Source organism: Erpetoichthys calabaricus, chromosome 9 (assembly GCF_900747795.2).
Source record: "Erpetoichthys calabaricus chromosome 9, fErpCal1.3, whole genome shotgun sequence".
Taxonomy (NCBI): Eukaryota; Metazoa; Chordata; class Cladistia; order Polypteriformes; family Polypteridae; genus Erpetoichthys; species Erpetoichthys calabaricus.
The window spans coordinates 126,464,764-126,479,876 of NC_041402.2; the positions used below are offsets into that span (position 1 = coordinate 126,464,764).

General features: G+C 39.3%; 1 protein-coding gene across 4 annotated transcripts in view; it reads right to left on the reverse strand.

Moving 5' to 3' along the window:
- zgc:173742 (DNA topoisomerase I, mitochondrial) overlaps positions 1-15,113 on the reverse strand; it is a 214,277-nt gene that overhangs the window by 157,360 nt on the left and 41,804 nt on the right. For all 4 annotated transcript variants that reach the window (XM_051931458.1, XM_051931456.1, XM_051931457.1 and 1 more), the window contains exon 3: positions 38-154. In XM_051931458.1, the coding sequence (XP_051787418.1) occupies positions 38-154 (117 nt within the window). The remainder of the gene's footprint in view (positions 1-37; positions 155-15,113) is intronic.

Below are 15,113 nucleotides of genomic sequence, written 5' to 3' on the forward strand. Positions count from 1 at the left end.
AACTTCAAAACTATTTTTGGAAATCCAGTCTAGGTACCTGATCTCAGGGAAGTCACTGAAGGAATCTTCCTCCCTTGGTCTTTTTAATCTTTTGATCTTTTTATTGGAGAAATCAACATCAACTTCCTCATTGTTTATATGAAACAATTCATCACTAGGGAAAAGATTAACATGTATAAATTAGTATAGGTGAACTGTCCTTGCATTTATAAATAAAAGTTCCTTAAAAAATGTATACCCTAAGCTGCAAACAGGTAAAGAGCTGCAGAATGTTATTTGTATGAAAATATGTTGTACATCAAGAATATGATTTTGCAGATTAAAACACCCAACCAAGAACTGATGAATAAGGTAAAATTAAGATGTTTTATAATTAAACTAAATAAGAACCACTTAACAAGGTGCATTTTGAATATCTGCAACATTGCGTAAGTGTTAGTAAATGTTGTTTACATTTACAAGTGTTACACTAAATTGCTTATTTACAAGTAAAAATTGCAGTATTTATATACTGTATTTAAAAGTTTGCTATAGCAAACAGGTAATGTGATAAAAATTTAGAATTATTACCATTTGAAATATTGGAATAATATAACTGGGTAAATAAGGCTAAATGCGTTGTCACTGAAATACAAATCAAATCAAAATTAGATTATGACAAGTTATGTCTAACAAAATCTGTACTTTGATATTTGCTTGCAATAACTAGATTAACTTATTTATTGTAGATATTATTTTGACAACAACATTATAGAGAACAGGTTGGGGACTGGCACTCGGCACCATACACATTACTGGGCTACATAAATATTTATTTAGTAAAATATTTACATTTGTATTATGGGGATTGGTGGAAGGATTGGCACTACGGCCACTGGGGGGAGAGAGAGAGAGAAAGAAAAAAAAAAAAAACCTCAAACTGGTCAGTGTAGTGATGAGGTGTCACCTGTTGCATGGCTGCCCTCGGATCCCAATCCAGCTGATTTGTCATGTGGTGGGTGCGGCAACATGCTGTAATCAATGTATTCTCCCAACCTCCATGACTCATTAAATTCTGGTTATGCCAATATTTTTACCTAATCTGAAATTTCTCTCCCTTGCTAAATTTTTTTCTATTAGAAAGTGATGCTTCTTCTATGTCCATACTTTAAAGGAATACTTCCCCAAAAATGACTTACCCCATTTAGGCCTGAGAAATTCATACAGAATAAGACAAAAAAGATTGATAAAATGGAATGTAATGGTGATCCGTGCTGTTTAACGGTAAAAAATGTGAAAAATGTCAGTGAAAAAAAAGAAAGAAAAAAACCAAAACAAATCTCCACATACTTATCTTGCATAACCCACATGTCCATCATGTTGTAATATGCTCAAAATTTGCAAAACACATGAATTTTTTGCTAAAATATGAATACCTTCCCCTCCAGGAAAAATCACTGTACAGCTTAAAACAGGAAAGGTACATTCCGATAATGGTCTCTGAACTGATTATAGGACTCAAACAATTTAGATGTAGATATATTGAGATAACACTACAAACTACATTGTGTAAGTAATATAAAAATAGCATAATTTTAGGGTGGAGTATTCCTTTATGCATTCCTGCTTATTTTGTACTTTATCATCCATGTCTCTAAAGTGTATACAGTAATGGTACATACCACAGAATTGAACAATTCTTTAAATTATTTCATGGACTCGTTTCATTACAATGCACATACAGTAATCCCTCCTCCATCGCGGGGGTTGCGTTCCAGAGCCACCCGCGAAATAAGAAAATCCGCGAAGTAGAAACCATATGTTTATATGGTTATTTTTATATTGTCATGCTTGGGTCACAGATTTGCACAGAAACACAGGAGGTTGTAGAGAGACAGGAACTTTATTCAAACACTGCAAACAAACATTTGTCTCTTTTTCAAAAGTTTAAACTGTGCTCCATGACAAGACAGAGATGACAGTTCCGTCTCACAATTAAAAGAATGCAAACATATCTTCCTCTTCAAAGGAGTGTGCGTCAGGAGCAGTGACTGTCAGAGAGATAGAGAAAAGCTAACAAATCAATAGGGCTGTTTGGCTTTTAAGTATGCGAAGCACCGCGGCACAAAGCTGTTGAAGGCGGCAGCTCACACCCCCTCCGTCAGGAGCAGAGAGAGAGAGAGAGAGAGAGAGAGAGAGAGAAAAACAAACAATCGAAAATCAATACGTGCCCTTCGTGCTTTTTAAGTATGCGAAGCACCGTGCAGCATGTCGGTTCACAAAGCAGCTGCACAGAAGGTAGCAACGTGAAGATAATCTTTCAGCATTTTTAGACGAGCGTCCTTATCGTCTAGGTGTGCGAACAGCCCCCCTGCTCAATCCCCCTACGTCAGGATCAGAGAAAGTCAGCGCAAGAGAGAGAGAGAGAAAAGTAAGTTGGGTAGCTTCTCAGCCATCTGCCAATAGCGTCCCTTGTATGAAATCAACTGGGCAAACCAACTGAGGAAGCATGTACAAGAAATTAAAAGACCCATTGTCCGCAGAAATCCGCGAACCAGCAAAAAATCCACGATATATATTTAAATATGCTTACATGTAAAATCCGCGATAGAGTGAAGCCGCGAAAGGCGAAGCGCGATACAGCGAGGGATTACTGTATTGCTGTTCTAAACAACATTCAACACTGGTCTTATACAGATCTGATATTTTTCTTTTACTGCCAGTCTAGGAACTAGACAAAGAAAAAGATTTAATATCAAGTAATCACTCAAAGATATTGACAAATCCAAAATGTTAGCAATAATTAGATATTTTCAACTATCTAAGCACAATATTACGATTTATATTTTTTCACGTCGATGTTATTTCTTCATAATTAAGCTTCATATTAAAAATTATATAAAATTGTGCTCTAAAGCAAAGCAATTTTATACATTTTAAAAATACCTTGTCTGTTCTTCCACCTTACAATTGGGCTTAAGGTAACCTCTGTCCAAGCATAAGCTTTTCAAAATTGCATAGAACTTTTGGATTGCTCCTCAAAATTTGATAAAATTAATTTAAGCAAAATAAGACATTTCACTTATTGTGTTAGTCAAGATTTAATAAAAAAAAATCATGCTTTAGACATCTTAAGTCTTAAAGTTTAGTCAAAAATCATATTAATTTTATTCTTATTTTTTCAATTGCATGGATTCAGTGGGTTGGAAAATGGATGGATGGATGGATGTTTATGACCTCATTCTGCAATTCTCACTCATGGTTGCTAGGACACCTTATGTTGCTTAGGGCATATTTTATGTGCTTGTATGTGACAGGTCATCTTCTTAAAGAGCAAGCTACACATTCACTCACTGTGACTTGTATTACAAAGGAAAGGACCTTTAGTTCAGCTTGAGAAAACAACTTCCTCTCAGTTTTTTCAGAGCGTTTTTTTAACTTCTGGCTTTAATGGTATATTGTTTATTACATGATACCCTGTAACCTGTTTGTTAGAATAAGGTCACCATTCCATTTGCATGTCATAAAAGAAAACTAAAAAAAGAGGCCGACGTTCAAGATGGGAATCTGGTCTTGCATCCCTTCCTGTCTATGACAAACAAAACTGGGGAACCCTGCTGAACCACAGATGGAGAAACCTCATTTATGATCATCCCAGATATCATGAACTGCGGTTAGGCGAATTAGTGGTAAAGGAGTTGAAGGCGACATACTCTTTCATTAACAACTTTGTCACTATAATGATTTTGACATTGAAATCTAAGAGTATGAAGGGGGAAAAATTAGGAGAAATGGTGGAAGTACTGAACCAGAGCAGATGTGCGCTGCATACAGCAGTAAAAGTTGAAAGGTAAAGGTGTGAGAATGTCTTGAAGGTTAAAGCTTTTCTGAAAGGTTAGATGTAATAGTAATGCTCAAGTTGGTTTACTTATGTCTGAAAAACTGGCAAAAGATGAAGATAAAGAGGGTGATTGTGTTGTAGTTAAAATGATTTCAGCGTATGTCCCACAAGTTGGCAGAAATGATAAGATAAATGACTTTTGGGACAAGCCGATGGAGGCAATGTCTGGTGTGCCTCAGGGGATGGTCACTGTAGTGAGCAGACACCTAAGTAGGCATTTTGGAGCCAGTCCTGTTGGCTACAAGGGAGATCATGGGTGCTTTATCTTCGGTAATAGGAATGTCGATGATGAGACGATTCTGGAGTAAAGGTGATGCAATGGAAATGGTTGCATGCAACATCATAGGAGGAAATATAAATCTGGTGGTGAAAGGAACTGTTTGTTGGTGAGAATGTTTGGTCAGTATATGATAAAAAATGTGAAAGTAATCCCTGGAGAAGGTAGTACAGTAATCCCTCCTCCATCGCGGGGGTTGCGTTCCAGAGCCACCCGCAAAATAAGAAAATCCGCGAAGTAGAAACCATATGTTTATATGGTTATTTTTATATTGTCATGCTTGGGTCACAGATTTGCGCAGAAACACAGGAGGTTGTAGAGAGACAGGAACGTTATTCAAACACTGCAAACAAACATTTGTTTCTTTTTCAAAAGTTTAAACTGTGCTCCATGACAAGACAGAGATGACAGTTCCATCTCACAATTAAAAGAATGCAAACATATCTTCCTCTTCAAACGGGCAAACAAATCAATAGGGCTGTTTGGCTTGTAAGTATGAGAAGCACCGCGGCACAAAGCTGTTGAAGGCAGCAGCTCACACCCCCTCCGTCAGGAGCAGAGAGAGAGAGAGAGAGAGATGGAGAGAGACAGATAAAAAAATCAATACGTGCCCTTTGAGCTTTTAAGTATGCGAAGCACCGTGCAGCATACTTAAAAGCTGCACACAGAAGGTAGCAACGTGAAGATAATCTTTCAGCATTTTTAGACGAGCGTCCGTATCGTCTAGGTGTGCGAACAGCCCCCCTGCTCACACCCCCTACGTCAGGATCACAGATAGTCAGCGCAAGAGAGAGAGAAAGAAAAGTAAGTTGGGTAGCTTCTCAGCCATCTGCCAATAGCGTCCCTTGTATGAAATCAACTGGGCAAACCAACTGAGGAAGCATGTACCAGAAACTAAAAGACCCATTGTCCTCAGAAACCCGCGAAGCAGCGAAAAATCCGCGATATATATTTAAATATGCTTACATATAAAATGGATGGATGGAGTGAAGCCGCGAAAGGCGAAGCGCGATATAGCGAGGGATTACTGTATATCATAATATCACCTGCCTGTAGGGGTTCTTTTAGTCACATGAATGAAGAACAGCTTAATGAAGTATGTCCCAAGCCTGAAGGTTTGAAAATAGAATGAGATTTAAATGTGCTGAAACACTGACAGAAAACACAAATGAGGATTTGAAACAAGTGGAAAGTGATGACGAATATCTGCTTGAAAAAAGAAGTCTGTTTTTGAATAAAGGGAGCACCAAGATAATAATATTAAACACATTGATGTAATTCTTCAGTAAATATAAAAAATTAAGGAAAAGATGGGGGGGGCTATACAGGGTGGCAGAAAACAATTTCAGAAGCAAATAAGGAAGAAAAGTTAAATGCTGGAAAAGCATATGGGAGGGCAGAAGAACATAAGAGGCTGGAGATCGCAAGTGACCTGAAGAATGAGAAAGAAAAGAGTAATATGTCTAGGACTGCAAAGCAGATTACAAAAGAAAATGGGGATGCAGTGGCATGAAATGCTAAAAAATGCTGAAATGAGTATCATGACTGACAGTAGTGGGATTGAGAATAGGTGGAAGTACTATATTGAAGTTTCTGTATGGAGAACGAAAGGGATTATATGGTGTACAATGTAAGGAAAGAGAGGGACTAAGCTACGTTTTTTTGAAAGAGGATTTGAGCAAAGCACTGAAAAAACTGAAGATAAACCAGTGATCCAACCTGGTACTGGAAATGTTGAAGGCAACAGAATGACCTAGAGTTGAATGGTTGTCAGACAGGTTTAAAATGATTGTGTGTGTGAAGGATTCCTGATGACTATAAATGAAAAATGCTCATTCCAGTACAGGCAATCCCTGGGTTACATACAAGATAGGGACTGTAGGTTTGTACTTAAGTTGAATTTGTATGTAAGTCGGAACAGGTACATTATCTTAATAAATGCTATTGTTGACCGACTGTAACCAAGTGCTCTGCCAATGAATGATGGAGTTTCACCTCTCTCTGAACCTTTTTATTATTTCTGCTTTATTTTCAATGGTGAAGGTTTTTCTCTTCTTTACTGTATCACCAGCACTTGCATCAGATTTGTGTTTCAGAAACATTCTTGAAGGGTGAAGACAAAAGGTTAAGATGAGCTCTTCTGCACAGCACTGTACAGCTATCACAGCAGCAGGCATCCCTCGTCAGCACGTCTGGTGTACTGACAAGAGACAACTTCCTGCTATGTACGTAACAGTACAAGCACTCTTGCTATTGAGAATGAATGGTAGTAGCGAGGGGCGGTTCACCACCCACCCACTACACAGTCACCTCCACTACAGTATGCAGCCTGCAGCGTGCATCCGCCCACCGAGAACAAATGCGGTGTGGCCAAAGGAGTGTAGTGAATTGCCCACCACCGCCCCCATTCAACAGGCAGCCACCCGAAGCACACTACAATGCTACTCCCCGCCGACCCATTCACCCTCAATGGCCTCCATTCAGCCACAACCAGGTCACCGCTTGCAGCATTACCAGCCACCCACCAAAAACGATTTCGGAGGGAGCCATGTGTAGTGGGCGGGCAGTGAAACGCCCAACACCGCTCCATCCATCCTGCGTCCAGTCAGGAGCAGTAGCTGCGGCGGCGTAGTGGGCGGACGGCGAACTGCCCCATTAAGCCTCCGTCCTGCACACGAGCGACAGCTGTGGCCCCAGTGACTATGGACCACGGGTCACCGCTCGCTTGCCGCCCGAGGGACACTACACTGTGCGAGCAGCGAAATCGCACCCCTCCAGCCACTACTTGCAACGTCCTCCGGCCAAAGATAATGGAGCGGCAGTTAATGAGGCGCATGCGTCACAGCTGCGGCCTCGTTCGTAAGTCATAGGTCGGATATCCGTAACATGGGGACTACCTGTATACAAAAAAGTGTGATCCTCTGGTGTGTGGAGAATATCAAACAATCAAGCTTTTAGAGTAAATAATGAGGATGATGAAAATGTTGCTAGAGAAAATAATCAGAAATCAAATAAAAGTGAAACACAAATTTGTTTCAATCCTGGGAAGGAAACAAAAGAAGATGCAAGCTTTGTTGTGAGGCAAAAGCAGGAAAAGCATCAAATCGAAAGGGAAATAAGTTGTGTTATATATTGTAGATCAGTCACTTGTTAATATTTGTGTTTTTCCCCACAACAGACAGTGAGGTGGTTACTGAAAAGTTTGGTATGAGTGAATGGTTAGTGTCTGCGATGATGTCAATGTCAGAGTTAACACCAACAGTTATCCAGGCATCAGATGGGGATAGTGAAAGATTTGGGGTGAAGGAGGGGCTGTACCTGGGATAGGTTAGGAGTCTTTTGCTTTTCATTACAGTGATGAAGGTTTACCATTAGAGCTCTAGAATATCAATGTTCTCATTTTGATGGCAAAATGTGATGCAGACCTGAAGGAGGAGATAATGAAACAAAACTTGCTTAGAAAAAAAAAAAAAAAAAAAAAAAGAACTCATGGCAAACTCAGAAAAGACCAAGATGATGGTCAGGGCAAAAAGGCAGAAAGCATAGAAGATGTGTGTGCATGACAACATGGCACACGTGGTAAAGCTATTTGGAGAAACGTAGTCCAATCCAAGGTTTGTCAGAATGTGGTGCATCAAAGATGTAGTGGAGGGACAAGTAGTCTGGAAGCAGCAACTTTGTAGAAAGTTTTTTTTGGAGTATGTACAGAAGATCTGCTACTTTTTGGTTGATAAATATTGAGGACTGTCGGAGGTGCAGGCACAATTGTGATAGCTAGAGCAAGTAGTCCATGGAAGAAATCCAGGGAGTCATCTCCATTCTGACTTCTAAAGGAGTTTCTCTGGCATTGAATAGTAAAGTTCATCACAGATGTGTGTGGAGGAGTACACTCTGTTAGGATGAGGCAAGGCTGAAGAAAAAACAGAACACTAAGCAAAGCTCAAAAGAATGGAGATGCGAATGATCAAGCATAAAGTGTCATGGAGTGAGAGGAAAATACATCTCTAGTTAAAGGAAAAAGTAGTTTAGAGACAATAGGTGTTGTACTGAGAAGAAACAAATAAGGAGGTTTAGGCATGTGGAGTAAACACACAGAATGATCAGGTGAAGAGGTGCACAAACATGGAGGTGGAAGATCTTAGATCAAGACAGATTATATGAAGTGGATGGGGCTCACCCCAAAAGGATGCCCAGGACCATGAAGAAATAATAATACAATTCATAAGAGAACAGGCTAGGTAAACCTGGAAAATGAGTATTAAACTGATGAAATCTTAAACCTGAATATAATCAGAAAGTCACAAATTTGTTTTTAACAAATTAGCATCCAATCCATTTTCACCATTTATTTTATAAGAAGTATCTAGATAGGTGTGTACATGTATCAGTCATATTATTAACTTTCATAAGTGGTTGCTATACTAACAATGACTCTGAATGTACATAATGTGGGAAAATTCACCAGAGGTTTGTCCTAACAGTGGAACTACTAAATTGGAAACATGCGTGAAAATCAAAAGAACATCGAAATAAAAAGCAAAAAAAATTCATAGTTCTGAAAACATTATAGGAAGTTAAAAAAAAAAATAGAAAAGAATTCTGTGACTCAGAAAACCTATAACTGCATATAAAGATCAGTCTGAATTTGATTCTCATCTCAAAAAAAGTTAATAAAGAATACCAATCAAAATAATGAGATAGCGGCTCCAGCAGACCCCCCGTGGCCCTGTATTCGGATTCATCAGGTTGGAAAATGGATGGATGGATGGATGAGATAGCATTGAACCATAATCCTTACCATCACTTCCAGCCAAGCCCAGGAACTCCCTAAGGGGTACTTTATTCCTTCCACCTTTTAGCTACCTCTTTAATGTGTACATCTCTCCTCTAGTCTTAGAAATGTATTCCCAAGCCAACTGCCCCTCCCTGGATGTAGCACTTCATTGACAACCTGGCCCAGGCTGAACCAACTAAGTGTACATGTGCAGTTCCTTTTTTCTTACCACCACCAATCTCTCTCACCTTAGAGGTCTGGCATCTATTAACTGTGCAGTTGCCTTGTCTGTAATGCCCTGAAGCAACGGTGCTCAGGCCAGAACTCACATTCTCTATGATGGCCCCCTTGCCTTTTGTTGTTCTACAGAAGAGTAACAAGCACAATTACAAAATTCCCTACACTGTCATTCTACTCTTGCTCAAGGTCCTCTCCGTGACTTTTTAGCACTATGCCACTTCAGTAGTGTTCCAGTTCTTGTTAACCTGATGCCAGCCAGGTACCCCTTTACAATGTAGATGCTACTTTCTATAAAAGCTTAAGCACAAATACTCAAAACCAGGCAAAGAGGGTAAATGCATAATAAAATTAAAAATCAAGGTAATACAAAGGGAGAAAGGTGCTTCACAAATAAATCAATTTCAGGCAAAAATAAAAGTTTTTGGAAGGTGTATATCTGGACACATTTCTCTTTAGGATAAAGAGAGAGAGAGAGACAGACAGAGATCATATTGTAATCTTTTCAGTTAGCCAATAAAAGGTGTCATTTTGCTTGACTTTTCACTACATTCATAATGGCTAACATGGTACAACACCCTAGTACTATTTACACCCTGGGAAATTTTAAAGCTGAAGACAATTTGCTTCAACTGTTGTACCTTTCACCTGGTTAAATAGAACACCACCACTCAGAATCTCATGATCATATTGTGCAATTCAAAGGGTTTACTCATTTGTTTGTGCTAGAGAGGGATAAGCTAGCATTACATCTTGTACCGTACCTTTGCATGTTTCTCTTTTTTTTGGGATACTTAAAAGCAAGCTGCAATCTGCTTTGGCCACAGGATGTTCAGACTTGCTGCAATGAACTACAGTATATATGAACTTGAACATCTTCTATGAAGAAACTCCTATATGTTTCATACACAGGACGATAGCTGTGAAACTCAGAATTATAAATCAAAATGTAAGCATTTTGTCAGAGTCTACAGTATATGTATTTTCTATTTTCCGTTTTATTTCTCTGTATAACTCTCATTATAATCCTAGTTTATGATGACCTGTCAATTTATATCTTAAAATCCAGGTGGGACCCATTCATCCCTAGGGAAACTGGATACAATTCAAACACTCTGAACAAGATACAGTATTTAGTACATACTTTCATGATTAAAATTTTTGAGCAAAGCGATTAATTGTTAGATGGATAAGTCAATTATGTATTCCACTTGGGGATACTGACCTATAAAGACAGACCACCAAAGGTGCAAGAGTCTAATCGAAGAGGACTCGATCCATTCAAATGGACCACATAGAGATTTGTGTCCCATCACCTTGATTTCTGAATTACTGACAAGCCACCATCAGATGCATATTCTCTCTCATAGAGATGCTCTTTGGAAACATTACTCTTCAGCCTTCATAAACATTTATCAATCAACTGGTGTGAAACCACTTATATATATTAGGGTTTTATACCCAAACTTTGCCAATGCTCATTTTTTGGTAATAAATATTCCTTTGCTTTAAACTTTTATACTTTATATGCAGATCTTGAGTAACTGAGGTAATAAAGAAAATATAGGGCACTTGTGAGATAAGATTGATACTTCTTTCCCACAGGGTTAGTGGCTGGGAAGGGACACTTTCTGTAATGAACAAAATAGGAAAAAGTAATGTACCTTTAGTAAGTATGCAGGCATCTCTCATAATCAGTAATTAAGTGCAAATATAGGAGGGATTTTCTGTGCAAGTTTGAGTGTTAAGCTTAGGGCACACAAGAATATGTCAATCCATAACAAACCTAATGAGTCCACCTTACCCCATAATAATACACCTTCTAAGAAAGGCAAATAGAAGCCTTTCCAGATTTATAAAGTCTATAATTTTTAAAGGGAAGTATCTTGGTCGGGACGCACCTAGATAACCAATTTTAATCTTATTACAGCAGCTACAAGAACAAGTCAGGACCTAGTTAGACATAAGATGCTAGCAGACTGCAAGGCACACTCATGCACACATCTACACATTCTCATAGCACATGTTTGGGAATTGACAGTTGAAGGCTGTAGGTGGATGCCACGCCTATGTGGTGTATTCAAGCAGAATAACTGCACATCTGCTATACATTTAACTAAATTGCATGTGCCTTAACAGCTCATTGTCAGCCAAGACAGAACAGTTGCATTTTCTAAAGTCGTGTCTGCATCAATAAACAGACCATCACCCTAAAGAATACTATTGTATCCTGTGCAATCGATGCAAGTTGCAATCTACGCGGATTTAAAGAAAAAAAAAAAAAACAAAAAAAAACAGATTTGCCAATCTGTAATTAACTTTTTCCAGCTTGGCTCATTTTTATATTGCACTTCCATTCCTCTTTAAACTCTAAACCAACTTTACAAAACACAAACTAGGTTAGCTGTATTCTTTCTTCCCATGCAGAAAACTATGGCAACACCTCTTGCACTCTATCTTCTCTACGTTTACAACCTGTAACAGCAAAGCTAAAGTTTCTCTACAGACAATATGTTCAGAGTCCTGGAATTAAGAGTCGAATAGGAACTTGGAGGGAGAAAATTAAAATGAACATTTAAAATCTCATAGTATTAAATAAATTTCACCAAAAAGAAGGAACGTGTGAAGGAGAAAGCAGGACGACACTGTGTGATGAAAAAAGAAATAACTACTTTAAGAATTGATAAAAAATATACAATAAAGTAAACCTACCTTTACTGGACATATTAATAGATGCATGTATTAAAACCTCATAAACCCAAAGCGGCCCGGTACCGGGCTGACAAGGGTTCAAAAATTGTTTTAAAACACCTTTTGCTGCATCATACAGATGAACTACGCCACACACTGACACAAATAATACCTTGTTTGAAAGCCACAGGTGTCTACTACTTACTCATTGGGCTACATTAAAGCAAAGTTGTGGCACCTCAGATATTTTTTGGTATGGCTCAAGATAAAAAGGACCCTAGTATCATAACTAACTTTTTGTGTTCTTGCCTTTTCTATACACTTCTTCAAAACAGCATCATGAGATTGGTCTCGTCCGTTGCAAGAGATGGATGTCTGAAGTGGAGCTCCGTTAGCAGCGGTGTTATTTTTTAATATTTATTATCCTGAGATATCCTGTATTTATCCAACCCGAGGGTTCCACTGCAGTATATGCAAGCATATATAAACATGGTCGGTAAGAAAGGGGCTCAGAAAGAAATGGAAAAGAAAACTAAAGCTACATCCAAACCGAGAGCAGCAAGTCCAAGTTCAAACTCAAGGTACGGCCTTTCAGAAGCTGACCTGGAACAGATGGGCGAAAGCCCCGACTCCTCAGGACCACGGTCCGCTGCATCGTCTCCAGTTGACAGTGAAATGGGGAGCGAACGTGCGAGTGACGCAGGTCACAATAGCTCGCCGATTGGAAAAGGCCTTGCAGTCTGCGCTTTCACCTACTCCACGCAAGCCGGGAACATCGGCTGTAATAGAGCCCACCGCTTTACCTATGGTGTTCGAAAGCACAAATGACCTATCCGAACTGAAGGTGATGATTGCTGTGCTAAAGCAAGAGATAAAGAATGATATAATGAAAAGCGAGAAGGCAAGTGAAGCTGCTACTGCGGGAGCTGCGGCAGGATAACAAAGACTCGGAGAAACACGTATACAGTATATCTGCTTTGAGGCGGCCTTTAATGCTATGCTGGATAAAATTGAGGAGCACATTCAGGAAAGCGCGTCTAAACTAAGCACACTTGCCAATCAGCTGGAGGATGTTAAGCAGGCATTCACAACACGAATTGAAATAGCCGAAAATCTAGCATCCACCGCTGAAAAGCAACAGCTGCCAGTTCTGAATGCAAAAAACTCGGAGACAGACTTGCTGCTCTGGAAGATGAAAACAGAAGGAATACTATTAGAATCAAAGGTCTGCCTGAGAATCGTGAAAGTCCAAACCCAGTGAAATTCGCAGCTGAACTATCTCTATATATAATCTTCATTTGGATCTTGATCTTTGTTTGTCCGCGAATGAATTAGAAGAAGCACTAGATGGCAGTAGAGAGACAGCTAAAACATTGGCATTGCATTAAGAATCTCCTCCAGGTTTATACTACTGAAGACTGTAGTACTTCAGTCACACCTCAAAACACAGACATTCAAACTAAACAAATTGTTGTGGTTTAAATTAACTAATCTTTATATATAATCTTCATTTGGATCTTGATCTTTGTTCGTCCGCGAATTCCACACATGCGTAGACCACCTTCCAGTTTAGTACGTTGTTGTTACTCACGGATGTCAACAATGTGCCGGAATAACGAAAGGGGTGGTGGACAGTGTTACGCTGGTTAGCTCCTGAAGCCTGGTTAGAGAATGAGATTGCCGAAGATAAAACATACGTGCCTACGTTACATATGAATGAAAGACAGACAGTGGGTAAAATGAATGACAACGTAACAGCACGTTCCGGAAATTATTACTGTTATGTTGTAGCCGGCGAGTGCTGCGCGTCTCACAGTTGTACCGTGGCTTGCTCACATGTCAGTGAAGTGATCCCTATTTATGCTTTAAAGAGCCTGGATACCTATGTGTCCCCCTTTTATAACCATTGCTCCATGTATATTGCCTTACTCTTTGGATTGCTACAAAGCAACCTGCGAGATTGGAGAAAGGTTGAGAAGAGATCGTGAGAGGAAACAACAGCGTTGTGAAAACAAGATGGACTGTGAACGGAGAGAAGCAGAAATGCTCCTACACCACCACATAATTACTATTCGGACAGTGATTCCGAGTAGGCCGTTCCTATCGAATCAATGTCCAAGGGTTTTCTTTTGTAATTTTGTTTCCCTTATAAAAAATCATAATGCCATGCGACAAAGGTCCCAGTTCACGACTGACAGCCGCGTTTAAACAGGGAGCCCTTCACAGACAACTTTAACACACGCAACGTAGTTGGGCACACATGGCTAGTTTTCTAAAATAATTGGAGAGGACTTTAAATCAGATACCGAGATAACAGCAGCTTATCGCATACGCGGATCAAATACCTTTAGACCTAGGTCTTTTATTATCCGCTTCGAGAGATTATTATGTAAGCTAGATGCAAGCAAGAGATTATATTTGAAAATAACCACATTCATATTTTCCCCGATTTCTCTCCCACAACAGCTGGTAAACGTGCAGCCTTCTACAACATTAAACAGTGGTTACGGCAAGCCGATATCAAATACAGCCTCTTGTACCCTGCCAAACTGAAAGTGGATGTTCAAGGCCAATACCACGTCTTTTCAAGCAAGGAGGAAGCAGAAAAGGAATTAAGAAAGCTGATCCCCACACTATTCTGAAACACAATAGTGAGTCGCATCCTGTCATGGCATGGCAAGGAGATATCACCTGCTATCTGATCCACTTGTAATGATACGGGTATTATAATTATACATCCTTTTCATTACTCGGACGCTTTCTATTTATGTTTTAATTACAGTTATAGACGTGTGTGTGGAAGAAATTAACCCCTTTTTTTTTCTTCTTACTACCCTAAAGGAGACTGTTTAACATCATACCCTTGGTTTATTGTTATTATTGCGTTAAGACTTACTATGCTTAGCCTGGACAACTTTCTAACACCATCCCCTGGGTTTATTATCTTATTACTTTAAGATTGCTGAACGTTACATTATATATTTTATGCTTATAGTTTGTTAATGATTATATATAATCATAGTTTGTTAATGATTATATTTTAGGCATATAGTATTTAGACTATATTGACAATAGATATCTCTACTTTTTAATCCTAAAACACCGCTGCGTGGGGGCTTGTTTTGCTTTGGACGTGTTCTATTTCTAGGTATATCAGAGGACCGAGACTTTGTGAAGTGGGGTCCAGCCGCACGTGGGAAGGCAAAAGGAGGGGGTGGGGGGATAAGGAGGGGGGAGACAGAAAGAGCAGGCTA